Below are 20,785 nucleotides of genomic sequence, written 5' to 3' on the forward strand. Positions count from 1 at the left end.
CTTAATTCCAGGTCTTCTCTATTTTCTATTAATCTTAGGTTCTCTCTGATAGGCTGACTTGTTAATCGTGTTAAAGCGCGCTGTGGTGAGTCAAAGCTTCACTGGCGCTGACAGGTAAGACACCAGAATGCAGAGGTAAGGTGGTGCTGATGAATTCACCAATGATGAGAGCACCTTCTACAATATATTTTTACCCAAGATTGGTGGTCATAACTATTGCAAGTCAAGCAAGCAAGCGGACAACAGCGGTCAAAGTCTCTAGTTAACTGAGGCAAGAGGCAGTCTTCAACTTCTCTTTCCGAGTCAAACAGGAATTTAATTTGAAACTCTTATTCTAATTCATACAGGATCCTGGAGATCGTCGTCTGTAGGCGCTGCCTCCTTCTCTGCTCCGGGCTGGTCATTGGTGGGCCGCATCCACTTAGCTGGGACCCACACAGTATTTGTTGGTGTAGAAACACAGAGATAGTTCTTGCTTCAGTATAATACTTTGGCTGGACCTTGCCAAATTTCTGTTTTTGGATTTCTATACCTGACTACCATTTGCGGAGGGGTAGGGGCTTTAGAGGCAAAGTGAGTAATTGCTGCGGGTAACCCCCCATCTCCAAAAATACATAAGTGATTAAGCACAAACAGGCATTTCAATAACCTATCCTGCACGCTGACTGTATCAATGTATTTTTCTAGATATTGTTTAAGAGTTCCATTGGCTCTCTCTACTATTGCCTGTCCAGTAGGGGAGTTTGCAATCCCTGTAACGTGTGTGATGTTCCATGTTTGCATAAAGCGGGCAACACGTTTACTGCAATAAGCAGGGCCATTATCAGTCTTGATCTTCTGAGGCACTCCCATGACTGCGATACAGCTGCTGAGATGTCGCTCCACATGAAGGGCCCGTTCTCCTGTCTGAGCAGTAGCCCATATATAATGGCTGTAAGTATCAATAGTCACATGGACGTACTTCAAACGACCAAAACTAGGTACATGGGTGACATCCATCTGCCAAAGTTCATTAGCTTGCAGGCCTCGCGGATTTACTCCTATTCCCAGGCCCACTCTTCTGTTGTGATGGCTACATATGGGGCAAGCCTTAACAATAGTTCTAGCTTCTTGTAGTGGAATACGGAACTCCTGTGATAGGCCTTTGGCATTCTGATGAAAGATAGCATGGTTCTCTCGGGCCATTGTTTGCCGTGGAAGTACTACATGATGAGCAATTGACACTGACACTAATTTGTCGGCTCTGGCATTGCCTGCTCCCAGTCCTTCATTCCATTTGTGGCTGCGGACATGTATGATAGAATATGCCTCCCTTCTGTTCCTTAAGGCGCGCTTTAATTGAAGAAAGAGCTCGTAAAGACGCTGATTTTGGACCTCCTTAATGGCGGCATCTTCAATCCTTGATGCCACTCCTACGACATAGAGTGAGTCAGAAACAACGTTCAGCGGCCCCAACAAGTGAGACACTGCCCAAATAACTGCCCTTAACTCCAATGTCTGTAAGTTGTCCTGAAATGTTGCTTCCAGTATCTGGTAATGCCATTGTTGTTCTGTCTTCCAGACCACAGCCGCTCTGCGTGATTTGCGGCCTGCGTCTGTGAAAGCTGTAATGGCATTTGAGATAGGCTTCTCCTTTCTGAGGGGTTTCTGTATCCATGTCCATTTTCCTACCCATTGTAATTGTTTGGGTGTAAGGGGTCCTGTACTAACAGTAGCTGCAGATGAGAGCAATGCTTCGGCAAGGGGTGCAGAGTTTAGAAGGTACCAGTCCAAAGTGGGTTTTTCCATGGGTATATTGATTTTTACTGGTTCTGAACCACTTATCTCTAAAATACGAGTACGTCCCTTCTTGATAAGTGTTGCCAGGCTGTCGACCTTGGAGGTTACTGTTCTTTTTTGCTGTAATGGGGGTGAGATCCATTCTAGCACCACTGTCTCCCCCGTTTTCTTTTCATGCTGGGTGACAGCCCCTAATAGGTGGTCCTCAGTGTTCCAAATGGTCAAATGTAAAGGAAGATCAGGATCAAGACGTCTCACAAAACCAGTAGAGATGCAGTGTGTAATGTCGTGTAAAGCACGACGTTGATCTGACGTCAGGCGAACTGGAGTGCAGGGATCGGTTCCTTTGAGGAGTGGGCGCAGTTTGTCTAAAAGGATATTAGGAATTCCAGTAACTGGCTTGAGCCATTGTAGGTCGCCCAAAAGCCTTTGCGCTTCATGCAAGGTGTTGACTGATGACTGGATAGATAGCTTCTGTGGTGTAACTCGCTGTTGAGTGATCGTTCATCCCAAGTATTTCCATGGAGCAGAAAATTGAATTTTGTTGGGTGCAATGACAAGAGAAGACTTCTCTAAGGTATGCAGGATATCATGGATTTGAGAGTCTAAAAAGGGGGTTGCTTGTGCGAACAGAATATCATCCATGTAGTGATAGATGATGGTATCGGGCATGCGTTGTCGCAGTGGCTGAAGTGCTGCATCCACATATAGCTGACAAATTGTGGGCGAATTACGCATTCCTTGTGGCAAAACCGTCCATTCAAATCTCCTGGCTGGCTCGCCATGATTGAGGGCAGGGAGAGTAAAGGCAAACCTTTTAGTATCTGCAGGGTGCAGAGCAATAGTAAAGAAGCAGTCTTTCAAATCTATAACTAAGATGGGCCATTCTTGTGGTAACATAGCAGGATTCGGCATCCCAGGTTGCAGTGCTCCCATAGGTTCCATCTGATCATTTACTGCTCTGAGATCATGCAAGAGCCGGTAATTGCCCGACTTTTTTTTGATAACAAAGATCGGAGTGTTCTAAGGGCTTGTGGATGGTCTAAGATGTCCCTGCTTGTATTGTTCATCAACCAACAAATGTGCTTGCTCCAGACTTTTCCGTTTCAAAGGCCATTGCTTAACTACCACAGGCTCGTTAGTAGTCCATGTAAGTGGTAGCGGGAAGATCCAAGCAATGGCCGTCACTGAAAAGAATGATTGTTGGTAAGGACGAGGCCCAGCTGGGCCAGAACATCACGGCCAATCAAGCATTGAACAGTAATTTGTGGCAGTGGGATTAATTGAGCAATCTTTTGACCTTTTGGTACTGTCACGGGGGGATATGGCGTATGAGCAATGATCATGATTTCGCCGCAGCAGTCGGCATCGATGATCTCTGGTTCCACAAAGAGGCCCAAAATAGAGGTTGAAGAGCGGCTAATAATGAGTCTTCTCATAGCTTGTTTGTGTATTCGTAAGGGGCCATGGATTCTAGTTGGAATTTTATGTGGTCTTGAAGTTAGGAGATCAGTGTTTACTGCGGCTGCCAAGTCCAGGTCGAGGCTCCCGCAGGTGGCAGGCTGGAATTGCTGAGTGGCTTCATTTCTGCAGCTGCTATTTGTGTTTCGGCGCGGCCGCTGATCGCGCTGCTTCTGAAGTTTTCTTGCTTCCTTTTGCATGCGTTAGAGTTGTGGGTGTTTGATTGGCATCTGCCACACTAGACTCTTGTTGCTCCGCATTCTCTTCGAGTGTGACTTAAGCTTTTATAGTGGTAGCATTTTATACGTGCTTCCCTGGTAGTATTAGAATGGGGGCGGCCAGCCGTAGTTTGAAGGGGAGCAAGGGCTGCTAAAACTTGATTTTGAGAAGTTAAAACTTGATTTTGAGAGCTTGCTTGTTCTCTTAATTTTTGTTCTATTTCTTGCAAAGCATTAACCAATAGTGTCTGAGTTCTAACTGGTACTGAAGCAGCTTTTTCTAACAATGCTTGGACAGTTTAATTTCTAGGGATAGAAGTAATTAAATTTTTAGTTGTGGGATTGTTATTTTGGAGTATGCACTGCTTAAGTAGGGCATCTTGCATATGATCAGCTACTCTTGCTTTGGACAATGCTTCCATTATTTTATCTACGAATGTGTCAAGAGGCTTCTCTCTGCCTTGTTTAATCCCCATATACATTGGAATTCTACCCGGGGTCTTGACTTTGTCTATGGCTTTTCTTGCTACCACTGTTGCTTCTCTTAATTTGTCAGGTCTTAGTGCTGCCTGTTGTTTTAAGCGTACATGATTACTTTGTCTCATGAGCTTGGCTACAGTAAGCCCTGCTAAAGGATCTTCCTGAGCCCTTGGTAAATTGGCACTTCTTTTCGCTTTTTCTCTCCAGCGTGCTTCAAAAAGTAAGCGTTGATGCGGCGTGAAGATCAATTTGGCTATTTTCTTAACATCGGAAGGCAATAAAGTGTGAGCATTAAAAATAAAATCAAGCATTTGCCTGGCAGGCTCACTGGCGATACCATAGTTCTCTACACTGGCGCGCAGCTGTGTCAACAGTTTCCAGTCCATGCTCTGGACCTGTGCAGTGTACTTCCCGTCGCCATTCGGCGAAAATATCACCGGAAACGCAAGGGTTTCCTGTGCTGTCGTGAAGAGCTCAGCGTCTTCCGTCTGCATGCCCTTCTGTGCAATAGCAGCTCATAACTCACGTCTTCCCTTAGCCATGGCCTTCACGAGGTCAGAATTTGTCCTAGGGACAGGCGCTTGGCCGGGAGACGGCGGATGCCGCGAGGAGGGTGTTACGGTAACGTTTTGAATTGCCGGAGGGGGACGCGATGGTGGGGGTAGAGGGGGAGCTGATGGCAGCACTTCAATGCCACTAGTATCTGTGGGCGGTGCAGGCATTTCAGGAGCAGAGATGGGGACAGGGAAATTTGTAAGGACCGGAGGGTTAGGCTCACTAGAAGAAAGCGAGGGTTCATATTCCTTATTTTTTTCCTGGGCTGTCCGTATCCCTTCCACCGCCTTCTTTTCTGCCTGACACATTAGCAATTCACTATGAACTACCCGCCAAAGCTTACCCATCTTCTTACCCGTTTTATCCTCATCTAACACTAACTCCACCAACTTATCTCCATATTTCCTCCATTTGGAAAGTTCATGAACACTATGAGGGTTAACGAAAAAGCCGTAAGATTCAGCATGATGCAATAGCGAAGGGAGATCCTTATCTAAGTCAATCCCCCTAATCTGCTTTTTTCTAAGAGAAGCACTAAATAAATCATATGCTGCTTGCCTTTCCATGGTTAAGTCGGTACCGTTGCTGGCTCCTTCAGGCTTCGGCAGCACGTATCGGCTGAGCCCGCTTCTACGGTCACTCAGGGCGCGGAGAAGAGCGTTTCGCCTCTTCTCTTTATTTTCGCCGTCCTTCCAGCTGCAGGACCCGCACTCCAACGCAGCACCCCTCTCGCCTTAGGCTCGGATCAGGTCCCTGCTTTCGGGCGCCAGTTGTTAGAGGAAAATGCCGCGGGAGACAAGACTCATGATATCATGATCATCAAGTCTCAGTTTATTGTAACAGATTACATAGTTTATATATGTTCGTTAATTAGCTTATACATATTGCAAAAGCCAAGCTCATGATTGGTTGCTATGTGACTTGTACTATTATCTTAAAAGTATCGTTATGATCGATACATGCCTGTCCGGCTGGCCTTGCAGTTAGAACAGCTTAGTACCCCCTTTGTTCTTCTCTATCTACTTCTACATACTAAGCAATTTCAATATCCTGCTTTCTGCACATCATCTATTCTTCAGGGCCATGCGAACTTTGCAGCAGTCACGTAGCCCTCCCTATTTGAATTAACTTTACAGTATCATATCCCTTGTCGTTCAACCATTCCTCTGTCAGGCTCTCTTCATTTGTGTACAGCGTGAGCAATAGCTTTGATCTGGTGCCTCAAGTAGCCATCGGGGTGGGCAGTGCCTTTGAGGGCTGGAGCCCCCATGAGTGGGATGGGGTGTACCGTGTGCTGGTCCCACTGAATCCCACCAGGGCACACCTTCCACCTAGAGCCAAGCAGTGCAGGGCAGACGGCAGCAAGGACCTTCAGCGTCCGTGTGGAGCTGGTGTGCACGTGTGAGAGCGAGCAGCTGGGAGAGAAGCTGTTGTGCCTCCTGCACCACTCGCAGGAGGAGCTGCGGCGGAAGCAGCAGCGCAGCCTCCTGGAGACACTCTGCACCGGCTCCTACCTGGATGTGGAGAAAACCTCCCGCTGGTTCTTCCAGATGGTGAGATGCTCGTGGCTGCATGTGCCTCAGTCATACTCTTGGCACTTGGTGTTTCAGCCCTGCAGCCGGTCCTGCCAATTCCAGCTGAGCAGAGGCAAGAGGACCCTGTCGGTGGAGATGCTTTTTAGGGTGTGCCAAGGGGACTATGACATCTTTGTGGTCAACCAGCCCTTAGAGGCCCAGAAAGGCAACTCAGGTAACCTTGTGAGCAGTCAGCCCGCCAAGGCCAACATCCTCACAAGAACAGCATGGCCTGAGACATTCGCTGTGGCGGAGGCAAAATTCTTCCAGCACATTGCCAGGCAGATACCATGTAAGAGGTTGCACCTTTAAATACCTGCAGCTCTTCACCTGCATGCTGAGCGGCACCTGTAACTGGAAGACTCTGGTCATGCATGTGTTAAACATCTTACCACCGGTCTACTGGCGCAGGAAGGAATTTCCACTGCAGCTGTAGGACATCATGGCATACATGCAGCTCTGCCTGAAATGGAAACACCTGGACCATATTTTTCTAGGCAACGAGAAGCTTCCTGCAGAGATCAGCTTGCCGCCAGCAATGCAAAAGGTTGAGCCATTCAACCTCTTTGAGTACCTGGCCCGAGATCCGGATGCCCACAGAAAGGCAATGGAGGCTTATGCTCAGCTGCACTTTCGCCTCTGGATGATGCTCTCCAACACTGAGAAGAATTCCCTGCACAAAGCTCTGATGGAGAAGTTCGCAGCCGATTGTTGCGATGTCGACTCTTTGTGATTGTTGTATTTGTCCGTGGCAATCCTGAAGCTGCTTTCCTGCTCCTGTGAAAGGAAGATGGTGCAGCACATGGTTTCGTTGTGCAGACACTTCCATGAGTGGCCTTGCCCTTCACCTTCCATTTGCAACAGTGCTGTTGCCTAAGTCAAGGAGGCAGAAACGGGCTCCACCTGCACATCCTTGCAGAAGAACAGTGAAGCTGATGGAGGTTGCTTGGAATACCTCAAAGACAGCAACCTAGCATATTAGGGACTTAATGTAGTTATTTAGTGAGTTGTAGTTTTAATTAGACTTGTTTCTTAGCATTCATTCCAGAGGCCCTTTACTGTTGGCAGTATATAACTATTTTGCAAAGCTACCCTTAGTGTAGAGAAATAGAGTTTAGACTAGATTAGTTTAAACCCTTAGTTTAGAGAATTACCCTTAGTTTAGAGAATTCCCCTAGTTGCTTGTCTGCTTTTAAATAATACTTGAATATCTATGTTTGAGAAACTAATAAAAGAAGTTAAGTTTCTCAAATTGCCTGAAATGTGTCATTCTTTGTACGCAACCCTCTATATCTTTGAGAATGTCCTTCCTATACCTCTATCTGAAATAAAGACTCTTTGCAAACAGAGATGTTGGATATATTAAGTATGCTGTCTCTTGAGCATTTCCATAGAAATGCTTGAAGTTTGAAGTGAAAATGCCCTGAAATGCCTGAAATTTTGCAGCAGAGTACTCCTGAATTTTTTTAGCAATCTTTGGAAAGATTGCTGAAGTTTTCTTTACACAGTCACTTTTACACACTCCTAGGGAACAATTTAGTCCTAAAAGATTGAGCTACCCTTCAGTAATAGCTGCCCTTCAGCAATATCTACATATATATGTGTGAAGAAATAATAAAAGGAGAAAAATTTCTCAAATTGCCTGAAATCTGTCCTTCTTTTTATTTGACCCACCATTTATAGCAGAAAACAAAACAGGTCCTGATAGATGCAGCTAATTAAAGGAAGAAGAAGAAGCTTCAACTTCTGAGTAAAAAACTACAAATGAACACAGTGATAGTTACAGCATGGTCACACTGTCTTGAGCTGTAGTGTAGCAAATTTGAGTAAAGTAGCAGTGTCTTCCAAAAAACAATCTATTTTCCCTCCATATCCAAACTAAAGCTGTCAATGTACCTGCCATTAAAGCAGTTAGTCACTTACATGGGGCTGCAGGGTAAAACATTGCTTGATCTGCTCAAGTCCCCCAACTTTTTTCTGTGGCATTTAAATCCTGAGAAGATATAAATAACCTATCTTTATCAATTTGGCTGATATTTAGCTTTGAGCAGCATACCAATTCATAGTAAGGAGCAAAGTGCAAGAAAAAACACTACAAACAGTAGAAATGAAAATAATATGCAGGAAAAGAAAGGCCAGTCATGAAGCAGGTGAGAGCAGCCACCCCACAGTTTCCTAAAGCCCACAAAGATTTGCTCTAGGTGGCCAATCAAGCTTTTTGGTTCTTTGGCATATCTCAATTCTTCCTTGCTTTAGGTGCTCTGTACTTTTCACCTCCTTCCACCAAGGCAGAAATAGGCTGTAATAAGTATTTCAACCCAAATCCTCTCAGTCCCCAAGTATTAGTGAATTACTATCCAAAATAAAAAGGCTGCTTTAACCCCCAGCTTGCTCAATGACAGTGCCTTCAGTCTAAGGAGCAAGGTACACCCAGGAGGATTCACAGCAATGACACAAGGTTCAAATGTCGTCATGGGCAGTCAATCTTCGCTTTGTGCTCTGTGAAGCATGGCCAGTGGGCAGCGATTTAATCTCTTGAGTCACCCCTGGTTAAAAGTGCACTGGTTTCCTCTTCTTTCTTTGCCTTTCAAGGTCTTCCAAGCCAGAAGCAAGGCAGAAGCTCACAGAAATCTTGAGGTAAGAAGCAGTGTCCTTCCAAGGACTCTGACCTTGCTATGGCTCACATACTAAGCAAATCAGCCCTGCAAAATAGGACTTCTCTGCATTTTCCATGTGGATCAGAATATTCGAAAATAACTGGAAAGCTTGCTCTTTCAGAGCCATGCAGGGCTTAGGCAATTTTTTCCATTAATGTATATTGACACTACTTACCATTTCATTATCTGTTCTCCTTGTAAAATAAGTTGTGTAGCTCTGAATTTGATTTCTACTGTTTATGCTTATTATGGCAGCATGGTTATGTCACAGTGTTTCCAAGAGAAGAGATAATTGTAGAGAAAAATTTATGAGAACAATAGAAACTCCTAGGATGGACAAGCTCTCAGGCTCTGTTTCTTCAGTTCTGGAAATATTTATTATGATTACAGTGCATTAAAGACACAGAATTGTATGAGTATAGGGGAAAATACCCATAAGTACTTTTGTCACCATCTTTAAAAAGCCATTTAAAGTCATCACCATTCAACTCAAACTTTAAAATGCTGGTTTACATATTTTAATTGTTGCTGGCAAGGAAAGTTTAGTGCTCATGATTTTTCTGTAAGGCTGCATCCTGACCACAGCTCATATAATCAATTTTCAGGCTCCTCATAATGTTTTCCTGAAGTATCCAAAGAAAAGAAATGCACCTCATACAGAAATGATGTGAAATACAATCTGACATCAAAATGACCTGAGGTACTGTTGTTCCCTAGAAATGAAATAAAATTTAAAACAACATAAAATACTTAAAGTATAGAAATGTTTCTGTATCTGGAAGGGCAAAGTAGCACAACCATCCCAGGAAGTTTGTTCTCATTTTCATTATCACTACTGTATAGTCCACACTTCAGAAAAAATAGCTCTGTAAATTTTGGTTTTGTAGTTTTTAGCTTTAAACAATTCCAGAAAAATTGGGGGACAAAGTGGGGAGTGTTTATTTTTTATTCAGTCTTTTCAGTGGTTATTTTTTTTGAGTCCATTATCCTACTGTGGCTACATTATGTTCTTATGCTCAACTTTCCAGATTTGACTACATGTATTTAAAAACAACAGCAGAGGATTTTTTTATTAAAAGCATTAAAAACAACCACTTGAACCATGAGCCATTTTACCCAGCTCTGATACTGAATTTCTTTCCTTTGTCAGCTCTATACATATGTCAGAGATTGAGGATTTTTCTTTTTATGCACAAAGTCTGTACAGTAATTGCATCTTCTATGGAACATCAAATCTTTTGGCAAAAAGACCATCGTACTGAAGGAATACTTGGTTATATAACTGGGAGATATAATCCAGAATAAGTGCTTGGCCCATGCAATAGTGACTGATATCTCAACATGTCAGAGTAAATGATGGAATTTAATTGTTAAACTTTTTCAACATGGAAAAAAATCCCACTGACAGTGATTGCTGTTGGTTTGATCTGTATCTTGGCAAACCCACAGATTTTTAGTCAAGCAAAAACAAGAACAAAAAATTTAGTTTCCCCTGCAAATATTTAAGGATTTTTACTGCTCACAGAATACTGGAAAGTGACAACAAAAAAAAAGAGAGAAAAAGAAAAAAAAGTGAGAGACACCTGCTTCTGTTAGTGTCTCCTGCTTGCAAGTTTGTTACTCACACCATTGGGGGCAGGAGAGAATGAGCACCTGTCCCCAGGCTGAGGAACTTGTATGGCACTGCACAGTTCCTATCTCTGCACAGTGAGAAGGATGGCTGGGGCTGAAAAAAGCCCCATTCTATCTTTTTGAGGAAGAAAGGAAGGCAGCTGCAATAGTTTTAGGAGTGGGTGACAGCTGAAAGTATGTCTTGTGAAGATGCTCTTTGATGAATGTACAGCATACGTGGAGGAAAAATAAGAGTTTGCCAAGTGCAGACATCTTCTATTCTCTTATAGCTAAAGCTGCTTTGATCTCAACCTGACAAGCGATGTGTATATTATACCACTGAAACCACTTTAGTCTTTTCAACTCAAAAAACAAATAGCCCAGGGACCTAAATGCGGGATGACCACATTCCAGCACGGTGTGGGTGGAGGGAGGCAGAGATCTCTGAAGGTTGCTCTTGGGGAAAGAGGTTTATTGGGGGTGCAGGAAGGTCCGAGCCTCGTGCTCTCAGGTGTAGCACGTGGCCGGGATTAAGAGGGCAGGGGAGGGGAGAGAGAAACGGAGGGTTTAGGAGAGGGGAAGCCCCAGGGGGGGAGGGAGAGGTTCTAAGAGGGGAGGAAGTTCTAAGAGAGGGGAGAGGTTCCAAGACCGGGAAGAAGTTCCAGGTGGCCGCATGGCTTCTCGGAGCCCCCTTATCAGGGGCTCCTAGGTGGGCTGGGATAAGGCATGGGCCAATGGGGTTACAGACGCTGATGTTTTAGGGGAAGGTACAGAGGTGTGGGATGAGCCACACATCTTCTGGGGGGTGAGATGGAACAGTCCATTTCACTCCAGGATTCATCCAAGGGCAGAAGTGACATCCGGCTAGCTGGGAGAACTTTTCTCATCCTAGCTGTGTTATTTATGAACAATCATATCTATCTATCATCTGCAACACTCTGAGTTGGATGCACTAGAGCAATACTATCAAGATTTTCTCAGGACCTCTAAGCAACAAAGCAGCCTTTACTGGGAAATGTAGAAAATCAGTGAAACTTTGGCAAACATTTTAATATGGCATTCAATCAACAAAAAAAACTTCTCAAAGCATTAACTTGGCCCATTCAACTTCACAAACTCTGAGCCTGTTCAATTTTAAGTTAATCAATATTTGCAAGAGTACAGAAATAGAAGAGGTAGATACAAAAAGAGAGAACAATAAGATACAGAGAAGCACGCACTCAGCTACCAACTCCTGGATTCCAGCAATGTTCAGATGGAAATTCCAAGAGGACGTAGAGTCAAGATGTGTGCTTGCCTTGTGGTCAGCCTTTAATACTCCTTGGTCTTCCTGGGCCCTTCCCCCAGGTGGGACTTGGGGTCATTTGGTCACTCAGGAGCTGGGCTGGGGCTCCAGAGGTGGCTGTGGAGCATTGCCTGTGCTGTGCCAGGGACTGGCAGACACTGCTGGGCTGGGATAGAGGCTCTGGGAGGATTGGGGTTCCAGGGCAGGGCAGTGCTGGGGTTCCAGGGCAGGGCAAGGCTGGACCTGCCCCTTCCTCCCCCACACATGAAATGTTTCCAGCCAACAATCTCCTTCAGTCTGTCACAACAGTCAACATTGGAGGTGAAATCCCAATATGGCCATTGCTATGGTCAGTTCCCATGGAAACCATCCCCAGCCCCTGTTGCTATGGTCAGTTTCCATGGCAACCATCCCCAGCCCCTGTTGCTATGGTCAGTTTCCATGGCAACCATCCCCAGCCCCTGTTGCTATGGTCAGGCCCTGGGCAGCTCCATGGAGACCCCATGCCAGGGGTGGTTGCCATGGACACCAGCTCAGGCCTGGAGCCCATTGCCATGGCAACCATTGGCACTCCCATCCCCAGGGTCATGGATCCCAGAACCACAGAATTGGCTGAGCTGGGAGGGACCCATCAGGATCCTCGAGTCCAACTGCTGGCCCTGCACAGGACACCCCAACACTGCCAGCCTGGGCCTGGCAGTGCTGTCCAAACGCTGCTGGAGCTCAGAGAGCCCTGGAGCTGGGACCCTTCCCTGGGGAGCCTGGGCAGTGCCCCAGCAGCCTCTGGGCAAAAACCTTTTCCTGAGATCCAACCTAAGCCTGCCCCGACTCAGCTGCAGACGCTCCCTCCACTCCTGTCCCTGGGCACCAGAGTGAAGAGGTTCCCTCAGCCCCAGCCAGGGACCCGCTCCCAAGGCTGCTGCCATGGCCACCAGGGCTGGCACCAGCTGGGATGCTCGGTTTCCACAGGCCAGGGTTCAGGAATGGGATTCCCCAATTTCCTGCTCCCGCTAAAACCCCACTGGCGCTCGTTGCCCTCCCAACTCCCCTTGAAGGGAAAAAGGGAAAGATCCCTATCTGGGATAAGAGCAATTTACTGGGAACAGCAACAAGACTGGGAACAAACAGGAACAGAAACAATATTGACAACAGAAGGGATAAGAAAAACTATTTCCACAGAAAACCACATCACCAGTGACTGTCTCTTCCTGGCCACATGTTTCCTCCTGCATGGAAAGGACACCCGTCTCCTCAGGGAGAGAGAGAGTCCCTTTCCTGCCCCGGTAATGACCTGAGGTGGGAGTGAATGTAGTGACAGGGCCATGGCCAGACCCTCATTTTCTTCAATCCCATATCAGGTCATTGGCAGGGGCAGGAAAAGGGACAGGTGTCTTCCCAGCATGGATCACAGGGAACATGGATCACCAGGGCTCTTCCCAACATGGTACTCCAATGGGGGATGAAGCTGGAGCAGTGCACAAAGCTCTTCCTGCAGCTGGGGAATTTGCAGGGCTTCCCTTACCAGTGGCTCCGTTGGTGTTTGGTCAAGTCAGAGCTCTGGGTGAAGCTCTTCCCACACTGGGGACACCCGTATGGCCTCTCCCCGGTATGGATGCACCGGTGCCTAACAAGGCTGGAGTTGTGCTGGAAGCCCTTCCCACAGTCAGGGCAGCGGGAGGGTCTCTCATCTGTGTGAATCCGCTCATGCAGGAGGAGATTTGAGCTGGTCTGAAACCGTTTCCCACAGGTGGGGCACTCATAGGGCCTCTCCCCAGTGTGGATACGCCGGTGCCTGATGAGGTGGGAGTTGCGCTTGAAGCTCTTCCTGCAATCAGGGCATTGGAAGGGCCTCTCCTCTGTGTGAATCTGCTGGTGGCAGAGGAGATCAGAGCTGGTGTGAAACCTCTTCTGACACTCAGGACACTCATAGGGCCTCTCCCCAGTGTGGATGCATTGGTGGCTGACAAGGTGGGAGTTGGAGCTGAATCCCTTCCCACACTCCCCACACTTGTAGGGCCTCTCCCCAGTGTGGATGTGTAAGTGCCTGACAAGATGGGAGCTCCAGCTGAAGCCCTTCCCACACTCCCCACACTCATAGGGCCATTCCCCGGTGTGGATCATCTGGTGTCGTTTCAGATTGTTGCTCTGCCTGAAGCTCTTCCCACACTCCAAGCACTTGTAGGGCTTCTCCCCATCATGAAGCTGCTCAGGGACCACCAGCTCCGAGCTCTGGCTGAAGCTCTGTCCACCTTCCTGGCCCACGGTGGGACTTTCCTCCTCAGGACACCCTGGTCTGGGTTTGCAGCCCCTCTTCCTGGGGGATTTCTGGGGCTTTTCCTCCCCGTTGGATTCCCGTTCTGTGGGGCTGCCCAAAATGGCCTCTTCTACGACGTTCTTCCACGGGGATTTGCCCTCACTGGTCTCCATCCTCAGCTTCTTGTCTGGGGGAGGAAGGACAAGGAGAGGATGGGATTTGCCTCCGTGCCACAGGGAAGGGCAAGGAGATCCCCCCAGTGCGTCCCCAGCAGGAGGGCACAGGCAGCGGGGCTGTCCTGCAGCTGGGAGCCAGGCTGGGCTGGGAGATGGAGCAGGAGAGAGGGGGAAAGGGGCACTGACTTCCTCCTCACCTGCCTGGGGGTCCTGGGGCATCTTCCTCTTCCTCGCAACCTTCTCCTCCATCTGGTGAACGTTTGGGTATGGGAAATTCTGTTTTGGAAGGAAAACAAGGGATGAGCACAGTGAGTTTTGTACTGGTTTGAAGGCAAACCTGGGAGAGAGTCTAAGCCAGAATGACAATTTAATAGGAAAATTAAGATTAAAGCTATGATACAGAAAGACTGGTTTAAACTCACAGAGTCAGGATATAACCTGACACCCCGTTGGTCAGGGTGGTGGTAGCTGTCTGATGAAATGGTGGCTGCAGTCCAGCTGGAGTGATGAACGTGATTCTGTCAAAGCAGTGATCCTGTAGAAGGGTCTGGTCTTCCTTGCAGGTCCAGTGGTGGTTATGGAGCTCTTGTCCTCTGGGAATGCAGTAGGCAAGGTGGTCATGGTGTTGCAAGGGTGAGATTATATCCAGTTAGGAAAGCTTGGTTCCTCCCCCTGGGCGGAGCATCCCACAATGGGATGATGTAATTTTATCAGTGCTGCAGTGACACTCAATGGCCCATTAACAGAAGATGGCCCCTGGAGGGCGTTATCAGGGCTGAGCCATGGAAGAGATAAAGAACACTGCCCCACCTGTTGATAACAGTTTATGGAGATGGGGACTGAAAACACTTTTGGTTACATCTGACACTGTAACCTGAAACAGTGAGGCAATCCCTGCTCGGGGTGGGGGGTGAACACCACCCCCCTTACCCAAACTGGCTCAGGTGTAAAACCCCCACCCTGGGGAGGCCACGCACACAGGGGACAATGTCACACTTGCCCTGCCCCAGGGGAGGTCTCTGTCCCTGTCACTCCCTTGCTCTCTCCTCTTTTTCTTTCCATCTCTCTATACCTCACATTTACTGTTCAATAAAATCCACTTTGGATTTAGTCTCGTTAGCACCTTAATTGGGGCAGAGTCATCTCTCTAACAATTTTATTATCCAGATTGCAACATTATTTTGCACAGTGATTTCAGGGCACTGTTGTCTGACCCCAAGTGCCATTGACAACAGCAGGGCTCTCTCCTCTGAGGAGTTTGTGGCTCTTTCTGGAGGAACTCTTGGAAACCTGGATGCAGCTTCCTCTGAGTGACTTTTGGGAGAACTTATGAGGAAAATGGCTCTTGTGGGTGGCCAGTGTAAAGAAAATATTTTGTTTTCCTTCTTTGAAAAGTCTGTTAAAATCACTGGAGGAAAGGGACCAAATTATACCAGCAAGACTGACAAGGATCATTCACCCCAAAGCGAGGAACACAAGGCTATCAAAAGTCCTACAAGAAGCCCAGCTCAAGTAGCTAAATTCCCAAATAACTCCTGAATTCACGGGCTTTGGGGGGAGAAGCATTATTTTCTTGGTCCCTGTCACCTTTGTGTTAGCTACACAGACCTTTCCCTTCCTTTTAATAATCTGTATTGGGCCAAATTTCCATGGTTTTTTTTTTGGAACCTGCCAGCATCTGAGTTGGAGCTGTGTTGGAACTGATGAAATTTGGAATTGCCACAGAATTGTTTCTGTTGTTGGTCTATTAATGTTTGGGATTTGTTTGCATTTCCATTACAAGTGACTTGTGGGAAGAGCAAATCTTCCTCAAGGCATTTTATGTAGGGTTAAATTTGATTTCTGCTGAGTTTGTTTTGTCCAGTGTCCAGGGGATGCTCAAGGGGTCTCTAGTTTTGGTTTGGCCCTAATTTTCTTCTGATTTGTCTTTATCACTTAAAAACACATGAAAAATTACTAAAAAGAGTATTGACCAGAGATGTCAAAAGTCCCACCATTTAAGAGGTATTTGAGGTGGAATTTACTGTTTGGGAACATATTCTGGAGGATCTGTTGGTTCTTGGGGGCTATGTGGTAGTATTCTCCATAATTTTGCGCTCTAAAAGTCAAGGTGGATTTGTCTGTCACCCCAAAATTACTCAATCACACCTCAAAATGTCTGGTTCCCACCTCAGTCCAGTGCCAAAATTACTTGATTCCTCAGACTCCAGGGTGAGATGGGGTTGGAAGGAGAAGTGAGATCCAAATTTGAGGTTGTGCGGTAAGGATTGTGTGAGGCTGGGTGGGTGTGATTCATTCTGATAGTAAATAAAACTATCAAAATTATTTATTTCTGTCCCATTCATTTTCTGTCAGTTCTGGTTTTTTTTTCAGAGTGCCGCCTTCTCAGCTGATTGTGTTTGTGTCCTCCTGTCCCAGACTGAAAAGCAAGATGTGTTCTATTTGCCATCTGTATGGCAGTTGTCCTGTGTTAAGTGGGCAGTTTTCCTTATCTCTTCCACAATCAATCCTCCCTCAGGGGAGACATCTGCTGATAATGGGCTATTGTCACTGCATGACTGATAAGAACTGTAACATCCCATTGTGAGATGTTCCGCCCAGAGGGAGGAGCCAAGAATTCCTACCTGCATCTAGTCTTGAGATTCTGGCCCACCAACACAGCTTTTTCTGGGCTGGATTTTCCCAGAGGAACAGCTGCCTCTTCCTCTTCAGAGGAGGACACCCTTTCCTATAGGATCACTTCTCCAACAGAACCACACCTGACACTCCTGGAGGACTGCAGCCACAATTCCAATTGGACTGTGGCCAACACCCTGTCCAACAGGGTGTCAGGTTGTATTCTGGCTCTCACAGTGTTGTTTTGGTTCACTATATTGTTTATATTTTCATTTTCTTCCCTAATAAAAAGCTGCTATTCCTGCTCCCATATTTTTACTTGAGAGGCCCCCTTAATTTCAAATTTATACCAATTCAGAAAGAGTCTACATTCTTCCATTTCAGGGGAGGCTCCTGCCTTCCTTAGAAGACACCTGTCTTTACGAACCAAAATACCTCCTTTCTCTCCTGCCTTCCTTTGCCTGCTCTGTTTCTCTCTCAGTGTCTCCCTTAAACCAGGGCAGCTCCCACCAAAGACCCTGCCCTGATTTAATTCCCAGTGCAGGAGCTACAACAACCATGGGTGAAGTTATGAAGGCTGGCAGTGAAATGTCACTGTAGGATCTTGCTCCACTTGGCTCTTGGCTCTTCCATAAGAGCTTTGCCTTCATGGTCAGGAACATCTTTTCCTGGCTGGGAACTGGAATTCCAGCCCCTGGGACTGTGTGCCATGGATCTCAGAGGGGCATTCCTGAGGCTCCCAGGGTGCTGCTCCTGCCGTGCTTCCCAAGGAGCTGTGCAGGGCAGGGACAAAGTGCAGCAGCTGTGTTGGTGCTACAACGCCACAACAGCCCCTGGTTCCATGAGTTTCCGCACTGCCAACAGCGGTTCCTGGGTTTCATGATGCCAGGCTGTGTCCCCATGGATATTTGGTGTCATGAAGTTCTTCAGTGTCACAATGGCCACCTTGCTCCATGAGCTTCTGCAGTGTCCTTGGATGGGCAGTGTCAGCATGGACCATTGGCTCCATTCAGCCCCGGTGGGGCACCATGGACTCCTTGGTTCCATGAGGTTCTGGGGGTGTCTCCATGGTCTCCTTGGATCCACAGTGTCCCAATGGACCACTGGATCCACGTGGCCCTGCTGTGTCACCATGGCCCCTTGGTTCCATGGGACCCCAGGGTCACAACTGACTCCTTGCTTCCTCATCCTATGGGAGAGAACTGTCCTTCTCCTCCAGGGGCCTATAGCCAAAACTAGGATTCCTTCTCTAAATTTCCTTATATGCAAAGATTTTTCCCCAGTGAAATCTGCCAAGAGAAACAGGTCTGGCTGCCTTGGCCACCCAGGGGCCACCTCTCACCTGCCTTTCTGACACGGGGACCATGTGCTTTTCTTGCTTAAAAACCTTCCATCTCGATCAGGCACCCATGGCCAAAATTTGGGATCTGCCTCCCAAATTCCCTATATACAAGAATAGCTCCTAGATAAATGATGCCAGGAATCACAAGTCTGGCTGGCCTTGGCTTCCTGAGGGCTGGCACTCATGTTTCTCTGTAACACTGGGGCTCTGTGCTTTACTTCCTAATGAAAATAACTCTTCTTCCTGTTCAGGCATCCATGGCTAAAACTCGGATTCCACCTCCAAAACTCTGTACATCCAAGGATTGATCCCAAGTGAAAGCTGCCAGGACAGACAGGTCTGGCTGTCTTTGGCCTCTTGGGGGCATCTTCTCATCTGCTTTTAAAACACTGGAGCTCAGTGCTTTCCTTCTAATGGAAAAGAACCTTCTTTCTTCTCAAGGTGTCCATGGTCAAAACTGAGATTCTTCATCCCAAATTCCATATATCCAAGGATTACTCCATTACAAGAGTTGCCAGGGGAAACAGGTCTGGCTGGCTTAGCCTCAGAGGAGCCACTCCCTCTCCTCTCCCCCTCCCCTCCCCCTCCCCCCCTCCCCCTCCTCTCCCCCTCCTCTCCCCCTCCCATCCCCCTCCCTTCCCCTCCTCCTCCCCCTCCCCTCCCCCTCCCCCTCCTCTCCCCCCCCTCTCCCCCTCCTCTCCCCCTCCTCTCCCCCTCCCCTCCCCCTCCCTTCCCCTCCTCCTCCCCCTCCCCTCCCCCTCCCCCCCTCCCCTCCTCTCCCCTCCCCCTCCCCTCCCCCTCCCCCTCCCCCCCCCTCCCCCTCCCCTCCCCTCCCCTCCCCTCCCCTCCCCTCCCCTCCCCTCTCCTCTCCTCTCCTCTCCTCTCCTCTCCTCTCCCATAGAAACATTTGGCCTCTGTGCTTTTCCTTCTTATAGAAAAATCGATCCCTATGTGCACAAAAATGGCAGAAATTTGGGTTCCCAAATTCTCTGTATCCAAGGGCTGCTTTCAGAAAAAAGCTACCAGGACAGAGAAGTCTGGCTGGCTTAGGCCTCTGGTGGCTGCCTTTCATCTGTCCTTGAAACACCAGTATTCCATGCTTTTCTTCCTATGCAGAGAACTGTCCTTCTACTCTGGGTGTCCATGCCTGAAATTGGGATTCCACCTCTAGAATTCTGTCTATCCAAGAGTTGCTCTCAGACAAAATCTGCCAGTACCATCAAGTCTGGCTGGCCTTGGCCTCTGGTGGCTGCCCCTGCCACACTGGGGCTGGGTTCTTTCCTTCCCATGGAGATCACTGTGACACTGTGGCACCTCATGGAACCAAGGGGATCATTGTGGCACCACTGGAGCCCATGGAACCAAGGGGCCATGGTGACACCGCGGGGCTTCATGGACCCAGAGACCATTGTGACTCTGTGGGGCCTGATGGAACCATGGAGACCATTCCGACCCTTCAGGGCCTGGTGTCACCAAGGGGGCATTGTGACACCTCAGGGCCTCCTGGAAGCCAGGGACCATTGGGACACTGTGGGGCCCCATGGAACTGAGGGAACATGGACCAGGTCTGGCTGGCTTGGCCTGCCAGGGGCCACCTGACAGGTCTGGCTGATCTTGGAATGCCAAGGGCTGCCTCTCATCAGCTCCTGGAGCATTGGGGCTCTGTGCTTTCCTTGCTTTGGAAAAGAACTGTCCCTCTCTTAACATACCCATTGTCAAAATTGGTACTCTCCATAAAAAATTTCCTATATGCAAGTGTATCTTGCAGAAAAAAACCTGCCAGTTCTGGCTGGCCATGTCCTCTGGTGATCATCTCTCATCCACCCGGGGAAACACTAGGGCTCTGTTCCTTTATTCCTATGGAAAAGAACAGGTCTTCATGTCCAGGAACCATGGCCAAAATTAGAATTTGCCTCCCAAATTCCATATATCCAAGGATTGCTCCCAGACAAAAGTAGCTAGGACAGACAGGTCAGGCTGGCCCTGTCCTCTGGTGGTTTTCTTAGACTATGAGCTGCATGTTTTCATTTCAAAACACCTTGGAGAGGGCCCAGAGATCTCCCAAGGAGGGGTTCTGAGGCCTTGGGCACATGACCACTACATATGGACAAAAGAGTTCTATGCTCTGTGCTGCCGTGGTGGTTTTGCATCACAGAAGTGATGTCCTGAGAGAAGCTGCTAGCAGTTTCCTCAGTGTCTGACAAAAAACAGTCAGTAATTAGCTTTGAGAGCTGAGAATCTGTTAAAGCACTAAGGAAGCTGCAGACGCCTCTGTGCAGACACAAGTTACAGATGAGAAAGCCTGGCTGGGTCTCTCTCCCTTCTGGCCCCACAGAGGTGCCGAGGCCGGCCCAGCCCCGTCTGGGCCGTGGGGCCGGGCGGCTCCTGCCGTGGGGCCGGGCCCCTTCCCAGGGAGCCGCCAGGCGCCATCGGCTGCCGGGCAGGGCAGGGGAGGCCGCGGGGCCGAGGCCGGGCCGTGGCTGCGGGTGCTGACATCTGGCCCTGCCGAGCCCTGCCCCGCCGCCAGCCCGGGCCCGGCCAGGATCCACCGGGCCCCAGGAGCAGCCCCGGGCCGGGCCGGCTCGGCCAAGGCTCTGCCGCCCTTGGGCTTCGCCCGCAGCCGGCGGGCAGGGCAGGAGAAGCCATCGGCCCCGGCCGTGCTGCTGCTGGGCTCTGGCCTGGCTGCTGAGATCCTGGCCCTGCCCCAGCGCGGCCCAGCCTGACACAGCCCCAGCGCAGCCGCTGCAGAAACCTCCATGGCAAAACAGCTCCGGCCG

General features: G+C 48.3%; 1 protein-coding gene across 1 annotated transcript in view; it reads right to left on the reverse strand.

Annotated features, from left to right (window-relative positions):
• Positions 1-20,785, reverse strand: part of LOC144247624 (uncharacterized) — a 1,666,419-nt gene that overhangs the window by 1,416,153 nt on the left and 229,481 nt on the right. Inside the window, exon 8 of the mRNA XM_077788932.1 lies at positions 13,143-13,821. Within this exon, the coding sequence (XP_077645058.1) occupies positions 13,143-13,821 (679 nt within the window). The remainder of the gene's footprint in view (positions 1-13,142; positions 13,822-20,785) is intronic.

The sequence above is a fragment of the Lonchura striata genome, chromosome 29, assembly GCF_046129695.1.
Source record: "Lonchura striata isolate bLonStr1 chromosome 29, bLonStr1.mat, whole genome shotgun sequence".
Lineage (NCBI taxonomy): Eukaryota > Metazoa > Chordata > Aves > Passeriformes > Estrildidae > Lonchura > Lonchura striata.